Source organism: Anas platyrhynchos, chromosome 2, assembly GCF_047663525.1.
Source record: "Anas platyrhynchos isolate ZD024472 breed Pekin duck chromosome 2, IASCAAS_PekinDuck_T2T, whole genome shotgun sequence".
NCBI classification, from domain to species: Eukaryota; Metazoa; Chordata; class Aves; order Anseriformes; family Anatidae; genus Anas; species Anas platyrhynchos.
The window spans coordinates 121,322,423-121,348,475 of NC_092588.1; the positions used below are offsets into that span (position 1 = coordinate 121,322,423).

Genomic DNA, 26,053 nt, shown 5'->3' on the forward strand with positions numbered 1-26,053 from the left:
TCTGAGATGTATGAAAACGTACAAATTTAAAACATCAAAAGATGTTTATTAAAATATAATAACAGCTTTTTTTGGTCAAACATAATAGTCATCTGAAGGTTGATATAAAGATCAATTACATTGGACCTGGCTGTCATGTAGCCTATACTCTACAGAGAATGAATATTATCCATATTCAAGACTTTGGCTTGAGGAATAATGTGTTTAAAATGTGCATGCCATAGTATGATATCCTAGTTTGGCACCTGGAAGAAAAGATCATAATTAATCATAAAATGGACAATGGCACAACTATCTCAGGATGCTATTTAAAGACTCATTCTGAAACCAATGAAGTCACTTGGAGTTTTTCCAACTTTGATCTGGCTGTAACTGTGTGCGTGTTTCTAAGTCAAGCTTTGCAGATTTAAAACGTGAGCAACATACCTGAGATAGCGTAGACTTGTTTGATAATTTTGATATTACCTGAAACAAACCAAAACATGTAACAAATATATATATATCTGCAAAGTATTGGCTTCCAAGAGCATACAAACATCTTAACCAAAATATTTCTGTTGATATAAGAAAATAATTTAATGGTAAAAAAGACGTATTGAATTAAACATAACGATGAACATATGACGCTCCTCAGAAAAAACTATTGTCAGAAAATAGGTTTTGTTTATATATATATTTACACATATGTGTGTGTGTATAAATATTACCTGTAGAAATAATATTTTTCTTTAATAAAAAGTTGGGTTAACGCTCCAAACCTGTGAATGAATATGGATTGGTAGGCATATACTTGGTAAGGTTCAGTGCTGCTCTCATGGAATCCCATGCAGGAAGAGTGTTCTACTTTGCCCCTACGTCACTGTAGTTTTATCTCCTCTGCCAGCCTAGTGCATCCATCTAGATGATCTGTGTCACATAAGAACCTACTACTCTACTAGGATCTAGAATCTCTACTTTGAATATTTTTCAGTCAGTGATGGGACTGAAGCAAGAAGGACCAATATAATCCCATTGGAAATACATGTTTAACAACTGTTCAAGGCCGTGAAATTTTATCTTACTGGATAGGAAGAAGAACGAAACCAACCAAATAAATAAATAAATAAATATTCATGCAATTTTAATTAACTACTACCCATAATCTCTGCAGGAACTGCCTAATACTGTGGGATACAAATGTCCTGCTCTTTATTTAGATGTCCACAACTTGATTATAGACAAGTCACTAAGACTGCATGCCATATTTATAGGCATACACGTATTGTAGTTCACCAAGCAGAATTTTTAGAAGTGATTTTCAGCTTTCATACGCCTTGCATGTTGATATAAAGAATGTTTAACGCTCATCAATTTTAAATTGAGAGCATAGGTTTATTTTTCTCCAAAGTAGAAGAGGCTAAGCTTTTCTTGAAGACATTGGGGCTTCCCAAATACACAGATGTTAGGTACAGTTTTGGAAAATAAAAACACTCTACAATTGCCCATAAAAGTGAAGACATTTGTACTGGTATAATATATGACTACATATTTAATTTTGCGTAAGCAGAAATCCTACTCCTCAACTGCCAAGTCAGTAGCAGGTGTATCAATAAATTTAGCAATAAAACTCTAATAACTGCCAAACAGAAAAACTGCAATAATTAAGCTATGTAAATAAAATAACCGCTGTGCTCTTCCTGAGTTAGAAAAAGTGCTACTTGATATTAGCTGAGAAGTAGACCTCAGATACTGCCATCTCCTAACCTGCACTGTTATCTATACAAATTGAAGAAAGATTGTTTCCTTCAAGATTCATGAGAATAGCAAACTGGAAGGGTATTAATATGTTAAAGTTAAAAAAATAAATTAATTAAAAAAATCAGACTTAGGAAGTACTAATGGCCCACTTTGCACATATGTTCACATGGATTAATTTACAATTCTGCCCAGAACTTTGGGACCTCTAGGCACAGGTGCAGTATGAATGTTAAATAGCAGTCTTAATTAAAACTCCAAGCCAATCCCAAATATTAGCAGCTTAACAAAAAAGACCTTAGAAAGTATGAATTTGTCTTCTCAAGAGTTTAGAAGGGACTTTTCATTTGTACTTTATAATGTGAGTAAAGATCTCCTCTAACTTAACTTTTTTTTTTTTTTGTCTGAGGATAACTGTTAATTCTTATTTTATGACTTGGAAATAGACACAAAGAAAATACTATATGGCTGTCTCCTGGTGTTTTGCTGGTGTTCAAACAGACCTGCTGGGGTCTTTCATCTGGGCTTTCAGCTCCAAGACTATATTAATACACTACAACGACATTTATTGCTTGTGCATCATATCATGTGCAAGTAAAAATAGGACTTTACATCCTAGTAGTTGAAAGTTGATGAAACTAATTAAACTGTGACCAGGCACATCCTCGAGAGTTAGGCTTTTAAAACTCTACCAGTAACTCCCTTCTCTTTCCCTTCCTGCAAAAATATTGTTCTATAAGAAAAAAAGAGATGATCATTGGAAGAACGTAGAAAAAAAAACAAAAAAAAAAAAAACACACCACCACCACCAACAAACAGCAGGCAGTAAAAGGGAGTAAATTGAAAGACTTCACCCTTCATATAGCTTTATATCTGTAAATACATTGTAGAGTAAATAATTATGAGGAATTGTCTCTTAAAACTTTTTCTTTAGGATAATGCGCTTGTGTACCTTGTTTAGGTGTACCTTGTTTAAAATGCTTATTATTATTATTATTATTATTATTATTATTATTATTATTATTATTATTATTATTTTATGTAAAAAGAAAGAGGATGCAAAATAGCTCATATTCTTATCTTTTACTAAGAAGTGAAACTGTTAAATAGTAAAGGCAGTTGAAAGAAAAACACAAGCATTTTTCCTATTATGCGCAAGGAAAAAAAAAAGACCAATGTTCAATGTTAACATGAGCTGTACGAAATATTCTAAGGGCCTAATTCAATTTTTAATTTCAGCTCTGTGTCTTGCAAAACGAGTTATCCAGTTATGAAAGTTTGTTTCAAAAGATAAAACTATAATAGATCATGCACCACAAGCAGAACTGTAACAAATTCTTCCATGTACATAGTCTGAAAACTATGGTCTTGCACTTATTTAATATGTTAATATAGAGAGTTTAAAGATTTTTATAATTTATAATTGCTTATTACAAGCAGAAAAAGAGCATTTTCACTGCTGCAAACACTAGTGGTTTGCTGTCAAAAGCCAGTGATCTAAAGATTTTTCCAGGGTCAAGATACAGTAATCTTTAATAAAAGAATCTCTGTGGGGACATGTAGTTAAACCAAGTTGTTAGCTATACAATTCAAGATGAATTTAAATTATAAAACCCTAAAACTGGAAATATAGAGATATGGCTAAATTTAGTGTTAATGTATTAAGTATCCAGGTAAGTAATTTTGTATTTTGGTTGCTCAAAAACGTGTTATCAGCTTTTACTGCCTTGATTCTTATTGCCTTCATGAGAAGGAGGAACAAAATTGAAATGCAATTTTACTGAGTTGTTTGCAAGACTTGGGTCCTAAACGATTTGAATAATGCTTTGTATCTGAGGGGTCAAAAGGATAAAATACATTTTTAGGAAAGGATTTGAAATTGAACTAGAATACTAATGTTCTTAGTCAGCATTTGGAAGCAGAAAACAAAACAAAACAAAACAAAACACAACAACAAACACAATACAAACACATTTAGAAACATTGAAAATACGGGGGGTGGAGGGGTAGAACACATGCCATATGTTCTATTCCTTGGAAACTTATTGTATGGCAATGGAAAAGATACAAATACATAATAAGGGATTAACATACCACTGAAAAGCCTAATGCCTCACATGTGTTCAGGCCTCAGTTCTCCATAATCAGGGAATTTTTCAATGAACTAACACAAATCCTTTAAATCACAAGAGTTAGTGACTCTTAAAGAATATCTTAGGTTAAATATGATGTTTTTATATCCACATTTACTGTGCAACTCAACACTCCTCCCTATCTCCCTTTTTAATAATAGTTTCTAGAGTTACTTCATCAGATTGTTCCTGTATTTTTCTCAGATTCCTTCTTATCTCTTTTCCTTGCTTAATGGAAAGATAAAGATGACATATTTTGTGGAAGCAGATGTTTTCAGCATTCTCTGATCCTACTTACAGTACAGAATTATACTGAATTAACAGCAAAAGTTGAACAACAGATCTGTCAACAGTACTTTGTTCTATGTGACCAAATATTGTGAATTGCTATGAGCTCTTCTGTCTTCTGTTAAGTCCTTATCCTAAATCATTCATATATTTTGAACAAATTAGCCTGTGAAGCTAGCCCAAGATTTTAATAACAGACTGTTAATGGTTAGCTTTTGATAATTTTTTTTTTTTTGAAAAATTATACTTCATTGCATTCAAATTTTTCTCATTAGTTTTCCATGTTTAACAGAATTTGTTAGAATTTTAGTTTTCATATGTTTCTTTATAACTTGGAGGTTAATTTCACTTCAGTAATTAACAAAAAAAATATTTAAAGATATACTTTAATTGGCAGGATCTACCCTATTTCTTGTTCAAAATACAAAATCTGTCAGTGACACAAAAAGCAATCTCTTTATCTCCTGCCCCAAATCAAGAATTGAGTAGACAGTAAATGTGATTGGTATAATCTGTCAGTTTTTAGTTCTACGTTCTTACCTCCCTCTCCCCCCACCCCAAAACAGGGATAAGAAAGTAGTATCCCATTCTGCTCTGATACACATCTTTCATAGCAAACCACGTGCTAATTTAAATAAACAAATAAAACAAAAACATGACCACCACCACCACAACAACAGCAACAAAACAACAACAAAAATTCACACAACAAAATCAAGAAGAGACTGTTAATGAGGCCAGACAAAGACAAAAGGAAGAACTGTTAAAATAGACAATAGACCTGGCACTGCTTGTACATTGTTCTGGCAGGCTGCACTTTTGGAAAAGCTTACATATTACAGCAGACAAAAGATACAGTGGAGAAAAATTTTCAATATTCCTACTGCTAGATTACATTCATGTAAAGATTTACATAATATCAATAGAAATTACAATGAATGCCAACATCTTTCAGAGCAATAAAATTCAAAAATCTTCCTCTTCTTTAAAATACTCAAGTGTATGCCTAGCCTCATTCAACTTGAAGAGTCCAGACAGACTTATAAATGTTTGCAGGACTGGTTCTATGGATCTGATTAGACTAAAGGTCAAATTGTAGAAATAGTGAAAGTGTGGATTCTAAGTTACCATTGTTATTTTTATATTTAAATAAAACTTCATACTACTTATAAAAACAAGTGTATCTAACTTCAAGCATGGTTTTTAAAATGCAAACGTGAAGACAATACAGTGGATCTTGAAAAATATTATCCCAACAATTTTATTTTAACCTACCAACTGCCTATTTCCAAACACCTCCAAAGCTGCCTAGCTGTTTTGGCAGCCCAGATCATTGGGATGAGTTTTGGGGACAGCAGCATATCAGGGGAGAGCTTTTAAGAAAGCCCAGCATTGTCTGGCTTTCAGGGTCAACCTTACAAAGAATAAGGCAGGGACAGGTATAATCTTTTTACTTATTTTTAAAACTTTTATTTTTTTCCTCAGAAAATTTTCTCCTTAATAATGAATATTAAACTTTTTGGAAGGTTGCTTGATGAGTACGTTAACCTCTAGTCAATTCTCCCAAAAGGTTTAAAAAAACCCAACAAAACAAACAAACAAACAAACCTGAACATACATCTGGATCCTAGATATATTTGGAGCTAAAACTTTGGGGAAGACAGCACTTGTACAGTAACTTTGAAAGCAATTTGCATGATTTTACCCCAGGGCAAGAAGCCTTATCCTGGCATATAAAGAAATCAGCAGAAGTCCAAGTATATAAACTTGTTAAGTAAGAGAACGACCATAATTTCCTTCCCCTGAGATGCAATTTGTGTTTCATATGGACCCATAATACAGAAAAGCTGAATGTGTAGTATTTTAGAGCTCTTAGCAGCATTATTAATCATGAAATTATAAATAGCTTAGAAACTAAGATAATATAGACATTGAAGAAGTAAAACAAAACAAAACAAAAAACCTTTAGTTTTCAAAGAAAAAAAAAAACAAAAGGAAAAGTAGGATTAGTGACTCAATAACTGAGTTCTGAAGATTTGCTGAACATGACTCACAAAACATTACAGCATTTCTTTCTTTCTCTGTTCTCTGTTAAGGGGAGCTCTGGAGAATGACTATGTAAAATCTTTGACTGTTGGAAAAACATGATTTAACACACTTCACATTGTACAGGATTGCTAGTTATCTAATTGTGACAATATCAAACCCATTAAAACGATTTGTATCTTCAGGTTAGGACAGATTTGTTTATTTAATTTTATTCAATTTATTTTTTCTGAGCAAAAACTTATTTGGTCTATTTGTCTTTACAAGTGTGTTGAAAAGAAAAACATAAGGACATCAGAACAGCTTTGTGGAAATGTTATTAACTCTGAATCTCATTACATTCCTATCCAACACCAAAACCTGATGTCTGTGGTCTTTCAAGACTCCAGTGATTTCCAGACTGCATCTCCACTGGTCCTATACACCCATTAAACTCCTCACATTCTTGCCAGTGTTAGATTTCTGTCATATAAAAAAGAATCCAGCAATTTCTTTACTATTTCTAATGGATTGCATAATTTCTGCAACTATAAATATGAAGACTATAAATCCATATGGACCTGTACAATGAGCCTAGAACCAATTTTAGAGTTAACATACATATGATTTCAGACAGGGCAGAAGGAACAGCCAATGACCAAACCAAAGTTGACTAGTTAATAGCACAGTACTTTGCAACCAAATGGATTCACCCATTCCCTTTTACCCTATGTATATATTGTCATTCTATAAGCGATAACACTTAAGCAATCAATAAGCTTTACTATTTAGATCAAACATAGAACCTAGTAATCAAAATCAATATCCATAAATTCTGCTTAGGGTTTAGATTGGTATTCTGCTAGGTTGTAGTGTTCCTACCGGGCCTGAGACTTTTAAATAGTTCATAAACCTGTCTTTTATGTACTTTGGAGGTAACCTTAATTTTCTACATACAGCGGTATCTCCAAAAGAACAGTAACACCTTAAGATGTTAATGCAGTTCTTGCTCAGGTTACTGCATGCAATAAATGTTACTGTATATATGAATATACTGTAGTTATGTATTTCTTAGTGTAGTCATTAAAAATGAGGTATATGGATCTATATGATTTGGCTAAGACTCTTTTGTAGGTAATTTCTGTAGCTCTGGTTTCACTAAGTGAAAGTATAGATTAAAAAAAAAATCCAATATTTATTTTTATAACAGTAAAGTTTTAGATCACATTTGTACATAAATGATTGCTTTTTCATTTTGTATCTTTTCATATCTTTGAGCAGAGGAGAGTGTATATCTGATCTTCAGAGGTTCCTTCCTTCATCTATTATACAAATCTATGATCTTTAAAAATTACACTAAAAAGGTTACCAGCTGAATAAAATTGAGAATGGATTCTTGTCTCCATAAAATGCCTACCTGACACATAAGTTGCACTGATTATATAAAGTTTGATCAAAGACTAGATGATATTTAATTTCACACATTTCTGCCTTATAGGAACTTTTCCATACAAGCCTTCCTGTCATGCTGCTTATTATATCTCCACGTAGTCTGCACCTTCAGGACACGTTCTTATAGAAAAAAAAAAAAAAAAAGAAAGCAGTATTTTCCTTTAGTCTTAATTAGTCTTAAATTAGTCCTAACTAAATGATAAAAAGATAGGTTACTGTAAGAATCCTTCAGAATTTGAGACTATTTTCTGGTTGTTGCTAGATCAATGTAAAATAAAAACAACTATGGGAAAAAAGCAAACAAACTCAAAGCAAACCAACCAACCAACCAAATAAAATCATACTGGTGTAAGATATAAGACACATTTTTTTTCCCCATTTTTTCCAATGTAGAAACATCATGCAGAAAGATTATAAATGTTATCATTATCGTATTGTCTTAAGGCATAGTGAAGCATATTAGAAAAAGTGTTGTCATCTAGCACGGCTTAGTAACTAAAATAGAAATATGGTTAGCTTCCAAATCAATACTCTTTGAAAGACAGGAGTATTTCCTGGCTAAAACTTTGTTCGACACTGTTTTATGCTCTCTTCATACCACTGTCTAAAAACATCAATAAGCTGCTTTTCTAGCCTGGATTTTTTTTTTTTTTTCAACATGTAAACCTCTGGTTAAGCTTTATAATCTGATGCAGAATGCAATAATCCCAGGAAGTGAAATGAATGAGAATGGAGAGTATTCAAAATGACTCAAAAGATAAAATTAGAAGTAGTTTTTCCCCCTCATTTAAATTTAAAATCTAATTACAATGAAAATTGTTTGTCTAAAAATATGCAGTTATGAAAAAATTAATTACATACATGCATTTAATTGTATTGTTATAAATAATGTATAAATAATTATCATAATTTCTTTCTCTTAGCCCATTCACAGGAAGAAGAGAAAGCCAAAAGGCTTGACATTTTGAGATGGCTCACGTATATGTAATGTAGTCCCAGAAAAAAATAAATGGATTATTTTTCTCTATTCCCCTTCAGCCTTTTCAACATCTTTCAGGACTCAACCTTACAGCCCATCCTCTGTTTGTTTCAGGCTTAAAGTTGAAGATTTATAAAAAAACCTCAAGAATTAATGAAAAAGATTGACAATAGAAAAGATGATCTATTGCATCAATAAGCTGTAAGATGAATTTACTAACTAGAACACCATCACAGATTAGAAGAATATGAGAGAGACAAAAATGGAGAGTATAGGTGACTATATGCTATCATTTTTGAAAATATTAGAATGACTGAAGGCTATGGAAGGGAGCCTGAAACATCCCAGAAAAAAAATAAAAATAAAAATAAAAAAAAAAACAAACCATCATATTAGAAAAAAAAAAAAAAACACTATCATATTAGAAACATGATAATGAGATAACCATCTCACTGCCTTGAGGGGCATTGATGGCTCAAAGGTACCACACATCAAGTACATCAACAACTGCAAGTAAACAGGCTTTATGAGTTAGCAGGCAACAAAACGGAACCTGCCTTGCACTATATAGCTCCAGGTCAGCCCTGCTCTCATGCTGAGTGCAGCAGGTAATTGCCAGGCAGAGGAAGCAGAGGATAAACTGTAAAACTGCACAGGGAGTATTGCAACAGAATCAACTGTCTGAAACTACATGTAGTTTCCACCTTAAGTAGCCAAAGATCCATCAAAACATGTTTAGTGGCATGAATACTGCTAGATCTGTGAAATGTCTTGCAGAGTGTTAAATGACAAAGAGTGTTAAATGACAAAGCTCATTCCCAAACTGCTTCTCACTCACTTAAAACCAGGAATGAAGTGTAAAATGGATGAAATTCTCTATTTTCTTGCTCAAGTGGTCGAGTCTTTCTACATCTGCATGTAGAGATAGAAAGGCATCTATACTATCCCTGAAGGTGTTTAAAGAAAGGTTGGATGTGGTACTTAGTAAAATGGCTTAGTGGGTAATACTGGTGATAGGGGGATAGTTGGACCAGATGATCTTGGAGGTCTTTTCCACCTTAATGATTCTATGACTTGTTCCATAGAAATACAGAAGTTGATCTGTGTAAGTGAGATTGTATGAGTGCTGCATAGTTTTGCAAAGGGGTATTTACTCTGGGATGACGATGAAGCAAAGCAAAGAAGAAAAGATTAAAATAATAATAATAATAATAATAATAATAATAATAATAACAATAATAATAATAATAAAAATAAAAGTCCTGGCAGTCCCAGAAGCATGAAAGAAAAATCTGAGAAAATTTAAAATGCAGAAGAGTGCTGAGCAGTATTGCACAGTAGCATTGATTGCACCACAGTCCATGCATACAGGCAACTAAAAAACCTACTCCACTGAACACATTAGGAGACGTGTCAAAGTTAATTATATGTTCATGATTTTTAAGCAATTTTGGTTCCTGATAGTATGAGGTGGACATTCATTCCTATACTGTACCCTCTGAGAAGGTGAGAGGTTTTCAGACATATGAAAAGGAGAAATGGGAGTACAGTATCCAACAGGAAGAAAGCAACATATGCACATCTATCAGTGACTTAGACAAGTTATCCTAATAGGAAAAAGGTAATTTGGTCTGTGCAGCTGCCAAGTACACATGGACTATAAAGAAAGGTAGTAAACAGGAATCCAAGATGCTTTATTTTTCATAATAATAATGCAGGTAAAGTATTAGACTTCTGCTGCTCTGTATGATTTATTCAATTCTATATTCTACCTGTTACAACGGCTTTTACACAAAACAGAAAAATGCTGTTGAGAGGTTTCTCATTTTGCAGCATTCATAACTGTTATGCTACAGGCAATAAACACCAGTGAGTTACACCTACATTAATAGCACACGATCATCTGCCAAACAAGCTACTGACAAAGGTCAGGGATTAACTGGAGGCATTTTGTTTTAAAAAGGCCAGAAGTTTGTTTAAAAATTGTAAGTTTTTCTCAAAGTTACCAAACCACACTGATAAATGTCAAAACAAAGCTTGTTAAATTTTCTTAATTAAACCACTCCTTTCTACACAGCTGATGAATAATATGGCTAAACTCTCTTCCTTATTAAATAGATAGTTGGGATTATTTGGTAAATCTTCTATGAAAAATATTTATTATGAAAAGCATTTTGTGACATTTTATTGTTCTGTAGTGCACAAGATAAGCTATGACCTACTCTGGAGTGGAGGAATTATGATTAAGTGAAGCAGTGTAGTAATAGTTGTTTAAGAAAATAATCTTTTATTTGTATAGGTTTTATTATAAATACCTGAGAAATCAGTAGGTTTTTTTTTTGGCTCTGAAAATCAAACATAAGAATAAGTAATCATGTGCCTGAAGTTACTATCATGTTTTCTTACTTTGCAATCTTTGCTAAAATTAGAAGCAATCTTTTCCATAAAAACATGCTGTTGCTTTTTTTTTTTCCTTCAAAGCAATAGAATTGCAAATAAGATAACTTTGATCTGTTTCTTTAAAACAAAATGCTATTTACTATGTAGAAAATAAAGAGATATATATATATATATATATGTAATAAAAATCAGAAATGTTACTCTGCCTCCATTGCTGGTTAATAGTAGTTAATCAAATATGTAACACTTCTGACTATATTGGAAAACTGCATTAATAAATTAAACAGAGCTATATTACAATATATAGAAAAATCATGACCAAAAGTTCATTAATTCACGAAGATATAATTTATGTTAAAAAAGTAATCTACTAGCTGAAAAACAGACTGTGGATAGGCAGACTTTTAGCTGAAATTGGTGCATGAACTCAAAATATATTTTCCTCTATGCATCTTTTTACATTGTTATTATTTATTTGCCTACAGGACCAAAACAACTAGTTGACACACACAAAAAAAGAGAGAGGTCCAGAAATAAACCAATAAACCAATTAAGAAATGAAGTGGAATTATACTCTTAAAATATGTGCTTAATGCTTTACTAGAATGAACCAGAAAACTCAGCCTAGAGTAGAATCGGTAGATATTCTTCTGAAACTGTGCCTTCTGTTTTATGTTCCAGAGCTTAAAGCTGTTTTCACCTTTAAGAACAATTGTTTTGGCCAGATTTCCCAGTAGAAAAGGGTAATTTGTTTTGTATTGCTATTAGCAACATGAGCTACATTATATTAAAAACAAACAAAAAAATCACAATTCAAACATTAAATTAAAAAAATTCTAAATACCAGCCTCTCCAAAATACAAGCATTAAGCCCCAATTTGTCAGACAATGCCTTTTCTTTGGGGGAAAAAATAGATCCTTGGTTGCCTTTTAAAATCTATTTGTCTATTTACTTATTTTTAATATCAAGGAGCTAAGAATGTTCCCAACTGGAGGAAGAATATGCCACTTTTCTAGTGCAATCTTATTAGTATTTGTTATTATGTTATTATCTCTAATTTACGCTGTGGATAGACTCCAACAATGCAGTCCTTCTCCCTGTTTTGGAGACTATTTTCATTTTAAAGAGAATAGTGTTTCCTTTTGGGGTAGGGAGAAAGAAAGCTCTCTGTAAGAGACAGAACAGTACTTTTAAAACTACCAAAGAAAAAATATATTCTTATTAATTACAAATCATGTCAAAAAGAGTTTTTAATCTTCAAGAATGTCATCTTTTCTTTTAGAAATGGCACATATTGATACTGCTCTAGTGAGTCAAAGACACATGTGCCTGTATACTTATCTTCCTTTGGGACTTCATTACAGCTTGAGAAATGACATAGGTGTCAAGGAGGCCTCTTGCACTTTGCATCAGTCTGGCTGTAGCCAGCCTTTATTTATTTATTTATTTATATTTAATGAGTTGTGACGCCTACAGTATAAACACTTCTTTGTAGACAAAAGAAATAGTAACAATAAATGGTTACTTAGCCCACAAAAATATTGTGTAATATTTACTGATTTTAAGCTTCTCATAAGATAGTTAGGAGTTATGAACATTTGTTAGTGCTCTGTCTATAATACAGCAAGATTTCCAGGGCTCGCAGATAACAAAATCATTTCCAGTTTCTTTCATATAATTGTACATGTAAGAATCTTTTTCTGACTGCCTAGCTTTATTATATCAGGTATCTGGCCCTCTAGCTGCCAGCTCTGTATACAATCTGTAATATACAATGCAAAATATATGGTTGAAGGGGGTGCTGAAATCATTCTCACTTAGGAAACTATTTCATGACTATGATGTCAGAGTCACAGGCCTAAAAAAAATTGCTTGAAACACCAGAATGTCTGAATTGTGTTTACATCAAAACTCCAGCTACCAAACAAATTAATTTTTCCTAGCTATGCTGAATTAATTTTATATATTTATGAGAATGAGCTTCTCCAGCAAAATTCAGTAAAGAAAACAAAGGACAGAATACATATAATCAACACAGGCTTTTTCCTAATTCACATCTTTCTGTGACGTGAATATATAAAAAGATGGTATAATAGTCTGACAGTGTGATTGCATAACGATTAAAGTTTATACTCCTAAATCTCTTAAGGACTTCTGTTTTTAGTACTACTATGAGGAACCACTGAAACTTTATCTCTGTATTTTTGTATCTGTTTCCGTTATTCATTAGAAGCTGAAAGAGCTACATGATTGCCGGCTCCTGCACTTAAAATCCCCTGAGCTTTTCTTTTAAATTACTTAAACAACTCTCAATATTTCTGTGACCAGATAGCTGCAGTTTCTATTTGATATTGGGAAGAAGCATGGTTACACCTCTTTGTTTTACTATAAAGTGGAAGTTCCGAAGCCTTTTCCACCATTACACATTACTTGGATTTTACTGCAGATGGAGCTCATCACTATACGCACTTTTAGATCTCTAAATGAGCCAAGAAAACAAAATGAAAACAAAACAAAACAAAAAAAAACTCATAGAAATTTCTGTGTGGTAGGGTAGTTTGGAGGTTTGACACTAGGATCAGGAAACTCACGATTACTTCTGTCACTTTTTGTTCCGCTTAGCTCTAATTCAGTTCAAAGTTCTTCAGTTTTGTGTATAAAGAGTCCAAACAGTACAAGGAAAAGTATAATGGATAACCAAGACTACATTTTTTTCTGCTGCATTACATTTTAATGGTGGCTTAAAGTGTTTGGAAATCTACAACCAAAAGCAGTTTTGGTGGACTGTGACTAAAAGAGCAATAAGGTTTTAGGTCAGGTCTGAAAGGCACTTGTCACAGTCATGCTATTTCATGTTATTTCAATCTGTAGTTCATCTGACCCTAGACTGAAAGGCACTTGGCAAATTGTAGTGGGGAAATTCATGCTTTTTCATTCTGTAGATAACCTGGCTCTAAATACTGCTACTGATCCATTTTCAGAACCATTAAATCATATTCAATTTCAAAATTGCATTCATGTAAGACATTCAAGGAAAAACAGAATAAGAAACTGACCTACTCAAATGAATCAATCTACTTTTTGACTATGGAAAAACTCTTCAAACCTAAAACTTTCTATAAAGCTGAAAAAGACATACACACACACAAAAGTAAAATCTCCCTATCTTAGTGTTTAGTGTCACAGCTGCCAAATTCTCCCATAGTACCATTCCCAAGACATAATGCTGTATTTAAAAGATGTCATGTTTTCATGCACACACATTTTACTTCTGAAAACCTTCTTAATATTCTGTGAGAGTAAATCATCAGACAACTCAGATAACAGACTATTTCTGTGTGCAAGTTATTTATACAGAAGATGTGGTATTTTCTAGGAACTGCACTCCTAGGTGTGTACAGCAAGTAAGTTTTTGACCCTGCACTCTGCTATAGCCATAGGAATCTTTCATCATTTGGTGAGCCCTTTTTTTGTACTAGTAAAATTTTTTGCCGCCCTACACCTACTATTCATCCTTATTGATAAATACAATAATTGGAGCTGAAATCAGATACACGTGACCAAGATTAGTTCTGCTGCAAATGCAATACCAGTGGATGGCCTAGTTAACTCCAGGATGTCCAAGGAAGTGAAACTAATGTTAACTGTCCTGTGTTTTCTCAATTTATATGTGCCTGTGACACTGGATGCTAATCAGTCTCCAGATCTTCTTTTTCCCCCTTTAATTTTAAAATAGATTATACCATGAAAATACAGTGCATATCCACAAATTCTGAAAATGTTTTCTTCATTAAAATGTAATAATATGTTTGATATTTCCTTCAGGACTTTAAATCCCATATTCTAAAGTGAGCATGAAGAGGGTCTTTCTCTGTCTGCACTCACAGAGCTGATGTAGGTTTGCTGTCAGTATCTGTGCATCATGCAGGCATCTCCAATTGGGAGGAGCTGTCCTTGTTTTTATAAAAGCTGAATGTGTTTGCAGCTGGTACAACGACCCCCAGATTTGTCAGCATACAGAAAAGCATGAAGCAATACTGACTAGTCAAGCAACGAGCCACCCTTCATAACACTGAGTTAACAGTGAGCCTATGTTAAATGGAGGATAACAGTCCCACAAGGCATGAAGTTTCTAAGCCTTGCAAAACTGAATACTTGAAAATACCTTGGTAAGTCTATCCTGAAGTCTTTCAGCAATGTGTTATCTGAAATTTCTTGTTGGTTATTTGAGCTTTCACATTAAGTTGCTCATTGAAATGGAAAAACACTTTTCAGTTGCAGTATGATGAGAAAAAAACTTTCTTATTTTGAACATGTGAAAACATTCTTAAATATGAAGCAATCAATGTTCATTAGACTGGCACATGACGTTCTAGTAAAGGTATAATTAAATACGTTATTTGGGCACATGCTTTATATAACTGTTAATTGTTTGTAAACATTAGCAAAAAAATGACAAAATACTAAAGAAGTATGTTCTCTCAAATTAGGTTTTCTATAGAAAAATGAGAAGCAGAGAACATGTTCTCTGTTTATGATCTGTTCAACTGATCAACAATTCATAAAGATAATGAGTGAATTATCAAACATATTGAACAAGTGATCCTTTTAATGTAACCTATGTATTATTTCTTTACTGTGATGAAATTATGATTACAGGCTAAAGCATGAGAAACACCTTCAAGTTAACAATAGCTGCAGAGAATTTTAAAGATACTTACATCACTTTCATGGCCTTCTCTTAGATTGTATGTGAGATCATGCTGTATGTCTTCAACAAACTTGTGAGCATACTCTGGGTAAAGATCAAGCACTTCGAAGAGACCTTTGAGGATAATGCATTGGAGGTCACAGTACGTTAAAGCTTTAACGTCTGCATTTGTTTTAATAACTTGATCCCTAATGGATAGGTTTGCTCCAATCAAATCTCCTTTACCTGAAAGAAAATATGAAAGCAATCATCTTGAAAACATGAATTCTTGACTACTGTTTTGAATCATAACTCTGTTTAAAAACTGTTAAATTTAAAACCCATAGTTACTAATGAATTTTTAAATTAATAACATTCACAAATATACCTAAGGGCTTTCTCTGATTTTTGCAGGAAGAATGTTACATACAATTAATAGGAGGTACAAAGACTCATTTCTGTACATGTAAATATCTCATTTAAGAGAGCAATCAAGTAAATATTTAAAAAAAATTACACAAGTAATTAATACCAGGTGAAATTTTTTAAGTCAAAAATTGAAGATCATATTTCTCGCTTGTTCTTTTTAGATCATTTTAACAATGACATGATTAATTGTAGATCCTCAATTCAGATTAAACCTTTACTAAGAATATGTATTATAAAATTCTTGCAAGCACTGATACAAGCTCTGCTGCACTCCATGATGTATATTAGTTGTACAAGGTAATAACAAATATATAACCCAATAGTACTTCTGCCAAGAAAAAATAATGGATTCTTAAGCCATTATATTTTCATTTATGGGCAACCATCCATGTGTTGAAGAGCATAACAATTTTCTAATAAAAAGCTTGCATAACATCTCATCTGAGGTATTATGTCCAAAAAGCAGTCATTGAACCAGAGATCTTCCTCTAAGGTGCAGATGTTCCTTATTGAAGAACAATGCAATAGAGTGCACTCTTGTTGAGTTTATGGACTACACCAAACTGGGGAAAGTGAAATACTTGGGGAAAAGCTGTTATTCAGGGGACCTTAACAAGCTGACAAAAAAGGTCTGACAGGACCTCATGAAGTTCAACAAAAATAAATACCAAGTCTTGAACCTGGGAGGGAAGATCTCCCTGCAGCAATATGGGCTGGGGTCTGACCAGCTGGAAAACAGCTCCTCAGAAAAGAGCATGGGGATTGTCACAGACAAGTCGAACATAAGCCAACAATGTGCCCTTGCAGAAAAGAAGGCCCAAGAGCATCCTGGGCAGCATTAGTGAGAGTACAGCCAACAGGTTCCAGGGAAGTGACAGGAAACCGTCTGTATTTCACTTTTCAGACTACATCTGGAATATCATGTCCAGTTTTGGGTTTCCAAGTAGGAGACAGAGTGTTGACATACTGGATTAAATACAGAAAAGATCATGAAAATGACCAAGGACTGGAGAACATAATGCATGGAGAACATAATGCTCTGAGCAAGTTAAATAAAAGTGGCCCAAACCAGGACTGGGACTGGGTGGCTTTCAGAAGTCTCTTCTAATCTTACATTAGTCTGAGATTAGTGAGTATTAAGTGAAGACTGTAAAATCTGAAAATCCACACAGCATGTGATTCTACCTGGATATTACACGGAAAGTGTTCTTGAAGAGTAAGTTAAACTAAGCAGACAACCATTCATAAAGTGATTTAAATAAGATAATTTGCTTTATACTGCTTGTGAATTTTTTGTTTCCTATTTACTTGGAGATTGTTCAACTTTCTTAAAAATGTTTATCATAAGCCCAGTATACACAGGGGTTTTCTTTTGCTCTAGGAGTATATATACCTTTGTGTTCTTTTAAAATTGAAGTTAGTGTAAATGAGAACTAGTACTAGCTCAAGTTAATCTGAGAAAAGCAAAGTAATGACAAAGTAATACATTTTTTGTTTGCTCATCACATGGTGTAATGTTTACATAATTAGATACATGGTAAATCTAAGAAATAATTTACTTTTACTTTTTATTGTAAATATCACCAATTTTTAGATTTCTTTGATTACATAAGCAGATCACTAGTAAAGATTAGCTATTGCTAACCATGAATATATGGACTTAGGAAAAAATATTTCAAATTTACAAAAAAATATTTTTAAACATATTAATTAGAAACTTTTTAGGCATATAAACAGTATTAGTATAAGTAATGAATAGATAATTTGGGGAAAAAAGTTACAGTTATATTTGATAGCAGTTACAGCATTTGATGAAGTAATATTACTCTGAAGGACACTATATTTGCTCTGGTATATGCTAACTAATACTTGCTTTGGAATGATAATCATGTAGCAAAGACTAGCTAAAAAGCTGAATATTCATTAGTATTACGGCACAAGTGAGACAACTGTACCTTTAATAACAACATTTGTTATATAAACAGAGTAATGTTGGTTGTTATTAGTAGCGCTCTCTCTCTCTCTCTCTTCTCTCTCTCTTTTTTTTTTTTTTCTTTTAATTGGAGAACACACTCATTTATAAGGACTTATGTGAAACATCTTTTTGATAATAAATCTGGGACACATAGTCAAAATTATGAATTTCTCCTCTTCACATGTATCTTCTCAATCACTTATGGCTATTATTTTAAAACAAATATAAGATGTATGCTCAAACAATGTTAAGTTGATTTTTTTCTTAAAAAGTATATTTTAAACTTCATTATGTGATATCACATTATATTCTCAAGAGGAACCAAATGGTTGTATTTAATCAGATCATCTCTTATTGTACTGTTGCTGTATTGCTTATTAGTGAGAATGGTTCAGCAACCAAAACATATTCCACTACAATTAGAATTGTGACAGAGTTATAAAATTGTTGTAATCAACATTTTCAGGAAAAAAAAAAAAACCTGCTCTTTAGAATTTACAGTAAATTAGTAAAACAGTTTCTCATTTGGACCTATAGATTTGATGCACTCACCTTCTAGTATTAATTAGGTTTAAATGATGAAGCTCCCATTCACTGGAATGAAACATTATTTCGTTGTATCATGTTTATGTTTTTGCATTACAATTTCATTCACTTCTCTCAGAAATCCACTAATCTTTATTTTTATTGTCATTGTTACCATTACAAAATGAAGCTTTTATTAACATTTTCAGAAGTGTCTGAAAATGAAATTGTTAATGAAATCGTAATTCTAATGGAGGTAAGTCTTGACCTCTTAAGCTTATGTTTTTTTTCTAAGCCACATTTTATAGCTTTGATTTATGTGATCCAATTAAATAGAAGCATTCTAAAACTTCCTAATTACAAGCAAGTGTTAGAGTGATATGGACTGTCAATCTAATGGAATTAAAGTGTTATGAAAAAAATAGGACATGTATCACATTTATATTAAAACAAACAAACAAACGATCAAATGAATGCTAGTAAATATAGTGCAATCCCACAAAACAGGAAGGAAAGCATAAAGGCAAAAGCAAATTCTTTTTAACTCTGCTTTATAAGAATATTAGAGGTTATTAGAAAGAAGAATATATTGAAATCTAAAGAAGCATTAAGATCATAATAAAATAATTCTTTTATATTTAGAGTAAAATTTTACATTTTTCTTTATCAGAACACTTCATAAACATTAACTCAGACAAGTCTAATGGTCCTTTAGCTGAAGATACAGGGAAGCACTTTAATAGGCATTAGACTGAAGCCTATCACTGAAATTTACAGATAGAGATGCTTTAGAGATGCTTGACATTAGATAAGCCAAAGCACTCATCTAGCAAACAACCACTAAACTGAATTTATTAGAAAAGAACTTCTGGCCTTCTTCTGTTCTAATATACTCAGATAAATTCTGGCATCATGAATTATCTTGAAGTAACTCTTGGCAGAGCAGAGCCGACAATGTTTGCTTTTCACCAAACGGCTGTCCTACAAGTGGTGTTCATACGCATTTATTAAAGAATGAGATTGGGCTCACATTGTTTGCTTTCATTTGAAAGCATTAGTGGGAACACTAAATGGCTACTATTTTTTGTTAACTATTTAGGAACTAATATCGAATGTCCTCTGAGGTATCAATACTGCTTTCAAATTTTATGGAAAGTGCCAAATTATATCAAAAGCTAGTAAGGACCTACTTACATACAAAGGGGAGAAAAATAAGTGCAAGAAAATCAGACTAGAAGCAAAATATTATAAAGCTAATAAAATTAATATTTAAAGCTCTGTAGGAAAAAAAAAAAAAAAAAAGTTTAAACTAAAAGATTTAGGGATTGCCATAGCAGATTAATAGATGAAGAGTCGATTTAAATCAGAATAAATTATTTCTCTCTATCTCATTAGACTACTAGGATACACTTTGCCATCATTAGTATTCCAAGGATGACTGTCCTCTTTCATTAACATCAATCTTAACATAGCTGGCTACTTTGGAGGACCATTCTTTCTCTTTGAAACTATGATCATGAGCATACCGAGAATTGCCAGCACTGTGCTGTCCTTCAGGACTTCCATGGAACCTGAGCACACAAAGTAGATTGCTTGCAGGGCATCTCCCTGACGGAGGAGGTATTCCCCAGGAGCACAGAAGGAGGTTTTGATATGCAGAGACAGAGACCTGAGGCAACCACGGCTGGCACACTCAAAAAGAGAGAGCTGCAAAATCTCCTTGTTCAAGTGCATGGTGATATCTGAACGCAGCTCATCCGGGAAATCTTTTAAAAGCTGCACCAAAAAAAAAAAAAAAAAAAAAAAAAAGGTAGAGAAAGAGAAATAGGAGTGAAAATATGTGCTACATTTTAATAAATCTTTACATGGATAAACACTGAGTCAGTTCCTTGAAGCAAAGTATACTGCTTGCTTATGGGCAGAGCTCTGGACCGGCAAGCTGCAAGCCTACAACAACAGTGCTCTCTGTAGTCTGAGGGGATCTCATGCCTGAGCAATGTAGTCAGCCAACCCTTGACCAATTGTGCTCAGACAAGATAGTTTGTGGAGGGGAATCAAAGCATAAAACACTGATGGTCTCTCCAGAGGCTGCTGCTGTTGTACAATAGTCAATGACTTTCAGTGGGATTAAGGTACAGAAGGTACAGAAACTGAATCTGATCCTTAACCAAATTTAATAAAGTTTGGATATCAACTTTTTTTTTTTGTTGTATCATTGAAGATCTTACTAGGTTCCTTCTGTTGCTAGGATGCTGTTAAATATCCCATTTTTTGCTGTTGTTGTTGTGCACACTACAAGAAGAGTCTATCAGGAAAAGAATGTTCTCAACCCAAAATCTTTCTGCTTGTTTCCACTTTATGTGTAGAGGCCAATGTGTTTTATAATGACAGATGTAACAAGAGCTCTGAAGGGAACAATTCATTCAAATAACACTCCAGCAGAGAAAAAACATTATTTCTCCCACAGCATAGTAATACATAACCTGGATAAATCATTTAGAACAAGCTAGCAAAGACACAGCCAGAATTCTGCCCTTTGTTTTTTACTGTCATGTCACTTTCTGTAAATTAGTCAATATTTAAAAATACAGGAAAATGAATAACTTAAGCATTTATACAATATCCTTCAGGCCAAACCACTTGTTTACAGGAATGCAAAGCACAAAAGAAAATGAAGGAGGGAGGAAAAGACAGTAAAATCACCCTTCCTTAAAAGCAAACAGAAAACAAAACAAAACAAAACAAAACAAAACAAAAACAACAAACACACAGTAGTTTTTTGTTTTGTTTTGTTTTGTTTTGTGTGGTGAAAGATGAAGAGCTCACTGGGGTGTTTCTGGTATCATGCTAAAGGTTTCTGATGAGTATCTCTTCAACAGTTCTAAATTTTGAAGGACTCTGAATTTGTAATATATATGTTAATTATATTTTAATATATGTTATTAACATACTTAGAACAGATTCTTCAGCAACATTTCCTTCCTGGAAATTTCCCTCCCCTCAGTTTTATTTTTAGACATGTTTGTTTTTTATATGTAGTTTCACAGAAAACATGGTATCACAGACAGAAAATGATCCCCTGCATATTACAAGTCAGCAGTCAAACCTATCAAACACACAACCCCCTCCCTAATTTGGTTACCTCATTGGAATCAATTCCATTATTGACAGACCATGTAGTTTGGAAATATTCAAGCATCCTTTGCTTTAGCTGCTGTGGCAGGTGATGGACCCGTATAAAATCCTTCAGATCCTTGGTTCTTGTGTGATAAAGGGACCATCTGGAGTACATCCTCTGAATTATGGCAGTCACATTGCCAAACACCAAGGCATGCATCAGAGCTAGGGAGGACAGAAATTATGTGGAATGTGGAGTGACTTGTTGATTATTAAAATGTAACAGAAAATAAACACAGTTTTCACAGAAAATCAGTTTCCTGATTAATAGATAAAATAAAGCTTGAGTATAAGACTCCGTGAGAAATATACAGCAGTGTTCATATTATTATTCATTTCTAGTTATAGTCATGGGACAGGATAGAGCCACATCTGTTGCAATCTAGCCAGTGTATAGTAGTTTAGACTATAAACTACTATACTATAAACTGTGTAGTTTAGACTATAAACATTATAGTCTTGGGCAAAATAATGCCCAAGACTATAATGTTTATAGTCTAAAAGACTATAAGGTTTATAGTCTAAGAAAAAAGGAAACAGATATACAAATGAAGGTAGGCTTATTTGGGAAATAATGAAAAAATATTAAACAGTACAAAGACTGGACTCGGTAAACTAAATAAATTGTAGTATATTTCAGAGAAATCATGCAAATAAATACAATAAGAGTATATATGAATCTAACAGGGACTATATGTAATGGAATGAGATTGTAAACAACATTTAAAGATGTATTATATTCTGGGAAACAAGATGTTAAAAAAAAAAAAGGAAAAAGCTTTGTAATGTATAAAGTAAAAAATTGTGTAAATGAAAAAAAAAAAAAAGAAAGACACATTCAAACTGACATTCTGATTTCTTATGTTGTTTGAGAAGGTCAAGTATGGTGTGAAATTGTTTATCAGAAAGTTCTGACATCCAGGAGTTTGCCTGCAATTTGAGACAAACATAGGAATAAAAATACCAGAATCAAAATTGAAGAAATACCTGCAGATACAGTGAATCTGGGTTCGTCTGTGCAGAAATGTGTTTGCTGATTATCAGTGAACAAAATTACTGTAGATTGTCTGTCACGTGGTATTGATCTGAGGTATATAACATACACATTTACAAACTGTTTATTGAAAAAAATATTAAAGATCTTGATTATTACTCTTAAGGGACATCTAGCTTTATAGTGCTTGAAAGGAAGCAGACAGACTCCTCAGAGTAGCAAAGGAATTGGTTTATAAACAAGACAAACAAGACATTGACCTCATATGGCGATTTATAGAAGTCCAGGGTAAGCAGAGAAAAAAAAGGGGAGCAGGAGAAGGAAAATATATATATTGATGGTTAATCATACTTTCTTTTTGTGGAAACAGGTGGAAAATTTCTTGGTTTAGAGAGTAGAAAAATTTTACAGGCTGAGTCAAACAAAAAGGAGCTTGTAAAATGTCTAGTAACATGTCATAGCTAGTAGCTATGTCTTTATTGTGAAGGGAAGGCAGAAAAATTGAGAAAACACTGCAGTGTCATGTATTTTCACAACACAGAATAAATTTAGAGGTGATTCACTGATATGTTTAAGTCAATACAAGTCCATTAGTAAAAGAACATAAATGAACAGCACAGAAAGAAAAGGTTCAGATGTGAATATTAGAAAGAAAAAAACATGTATAATTGCAAGAACTGTAATTTCTAAGAAGAATCAGTTGGATCAACCAAACATTGTTACTGATGGTGCAGTGCATTACTAAGTCATTAACGAAGCTTCAGCAACAAAATACAGCAGATTGGCGTAAAGTTAGATACAGGATATTATAGTAGAAATATTCACCTGCGGCTGAAACAATTCAGCCAGAATTGTTTCAATTAAATTCATCTAAACAGACTGAAGACAGTGTTTTCAGCAGAGCACTGTGTTTTAAGAATGTGATATTCACTTTAAAAAGAGGGGGGAGGGAAAAAGCAGTGTATGGATGTGGCGTATGAATGCATATGTAAAAATCACTTGTATTTTGGTCAGTATTCCACAGGCTCCAGGGTTAGGAGGCGAACAGTGTAGAGATCTCTGTGATGTTTTTATGGGCACAAATATCATAAGGAATTGTTAATATAGGAGAATCTATCTTTGCATATGTACGCTGGAAGACAACTTCTACTGATGATGACAAGCTATTCCTGTCTGTGATAGCCATTAGATTTCTTTATTAAAGAATCACAGACCTACCTTACTTCCTGTAAAATAACTATTAATCCATTCTCTAACATGAAGTAAGACAAATTAAAAACTTCTAGGAACCGTATTTCATAAAGTGTCCTTAATTTGAATAGTTATTCTAAATTACATTTTTCTTGTTTAAGGAACACAGGAACACTTCTGATCCCAGAATTAATATTCTGTGTAGCCTAGGAATTCTGGTTATGTTTTAGTAAGTACATTTTGTCTCCAATTTTGAGAAGAAATATTACATAGAGTAGGATGTTTTATCCTCACAATAATGCTTATCTTAATTGCAATTTTAAATCTATGCACAATGAGAATTAATACCAGGAGGCAGTGATGCACATTAAAGACGCATATACAAAGTACTGCTATACCAAATCATGCTACCCATTCCACCTGAAATTTCATAAACTAATAACTGTTTTAAATACTGGAAAAAAACACAAACACACACAAAAACAAACAAACAAAAAACATCCTTTTTTACCTCAAGACATCATTTTTCACTAGGAAATTTTAAAATTAAATATCAGCCAAAACTACACTTCAAAGCATGTTTTAAGAAATGAAAATATATTATATTTTAAAGTATACAAAGTAGTATTTTCTTCCTAACAGTTTTCAAAGCAGTCTGTGCTGCATGATGTCAACTCCTCCAAGTTTCCCCCCTTGGCTGATTTACTCAAATAGGGTCTAAAATACAGTTCCTCAGGAAAACATCTGCAAACCAGCCTGCTCTGCTTTCTTACCTGAATACATCTTGTTACCTGGGCTGTTCCAGGTGTAAAGTCCTTCTTCTGCTGCTTCACAGTACCTTTACCCTTCACTTAGCAGTACCCTCTTACTACATTCAGTCAACAAGTTCCTCACAATTTACTCAGTGCACAAACACATTAGATCTACCACTAAGTAATATAAGGAATGAAAAAGAAATTTCTATAGCTGGATTAAATAAAAGTGTAGGATACTTTTATAGTCTACTAAGTTTTCAGAAGGCCTACTATATCAAAATGAATTAAATATTCATCATTGCATTACTCAGAATATTGCTGGTTTCTTGATATAAATGAATACTTCTTCCTTCATTCTAACACATTTTATGTAGTGAAAGCCCCAATGCAGAGACCACATTGTATTTTAAAGCTGCATAATGTTAATGTTATGCCAAAAGTAAATTAATGTGTTCCCTGCTTTTTTTTTTTTTCCTGACATTATCAAAATTAAAATGATACTATTGGTGGATTCATTATAATATTGATGCTCATTTTGAGGACAGGGAAAAATAGCAATAATTAAATGAGCATTTTTAATATTACTGGATGCTGCAGATATACAGTTTATAGGGTATTCATTATGTTCCTTAGTTTCTGAGTGTCAAGTTACCAATTTCTTTTTGGCCAGTTAAATTTATGCTGTAAAATGACAATCAGTGCCTTGCAGACATGCCTTGTAGAAATGCTGGGTGGTAGAAATACCTACTAGTATTTCTAGAACAATTAGGTTACCAGAGTAAATATGAGGGGGCCTTTTGTTCTTCATAGACGTTGTGACATCTTTGAGATATGTGATGTACACACTATGAAACAGAACAGCTATTTTAAAATATTTATTTATTTATTTATTTATTTATGGAGAAAGAATACAAAGAGAGCTGCAGGTACCTTCTCTCCACTGTCTTGGATTTACCAATATCTGCAGGTGCCACTATCTCACTGGTGTTCCCAGGTACCTCATCAGGAAAGTGAACCCAACAATAAGAATAGGTAATTAACATCTGTTACAAATACAGTGAAGAGCTCTAGGCATGACAATAACACCACAATTTTGAAGTGAATCTGAAGCAGCGATGTGGTAAAATCTACTTAGTGATAAATAAACTGCTTTGCCCTTATGGAATGCCCACCTATGGCTGACCCAACGTTTTACCTGGCTCTGTCCTGTCTCCACTACCTTTGTTCTGGGCTGGGTCCTTCGGATACGGATATACATGCAGCCAGATGCACTTTTAGGCTGACATCTTTTTTTAGACATCTTTGC

General features: G+C 33.1%; 1 protein-coding gene across 1 annotated transcript in view; it reads right to left on the bottom strand.

The window, feature by feature from the left end:
- The window catches only part of KCNH8 (potassium voltage-gated channel subfamily H member 8), a 181,222-nt gene that overhangs the window by 16,594 nt on the left and 138,575 nt on the right, over positions 1-26,053 (bottom strand). Inside the window, exons 9-12 of the mRNA XM_005030018.6 lie at positions 21,773-21,972; positions 20,157-20,406; positions 15,733-15,947; positions 427-465 (exon numbers count right to left, since the gene is read on the bottom strand). Coding sequence (XP_005030075.1) covers positions 427-465; positions 15,733-15,947; positions 20,157-20,406; positions 21,773-21,972 — 704 coding nt within the window. The remainder of the gene's footprint in view (positions 1-426; positions 466-15,732; positions 15,948-20,156; positions 20,407-21,772; positions 21,973-26,053) is intronic.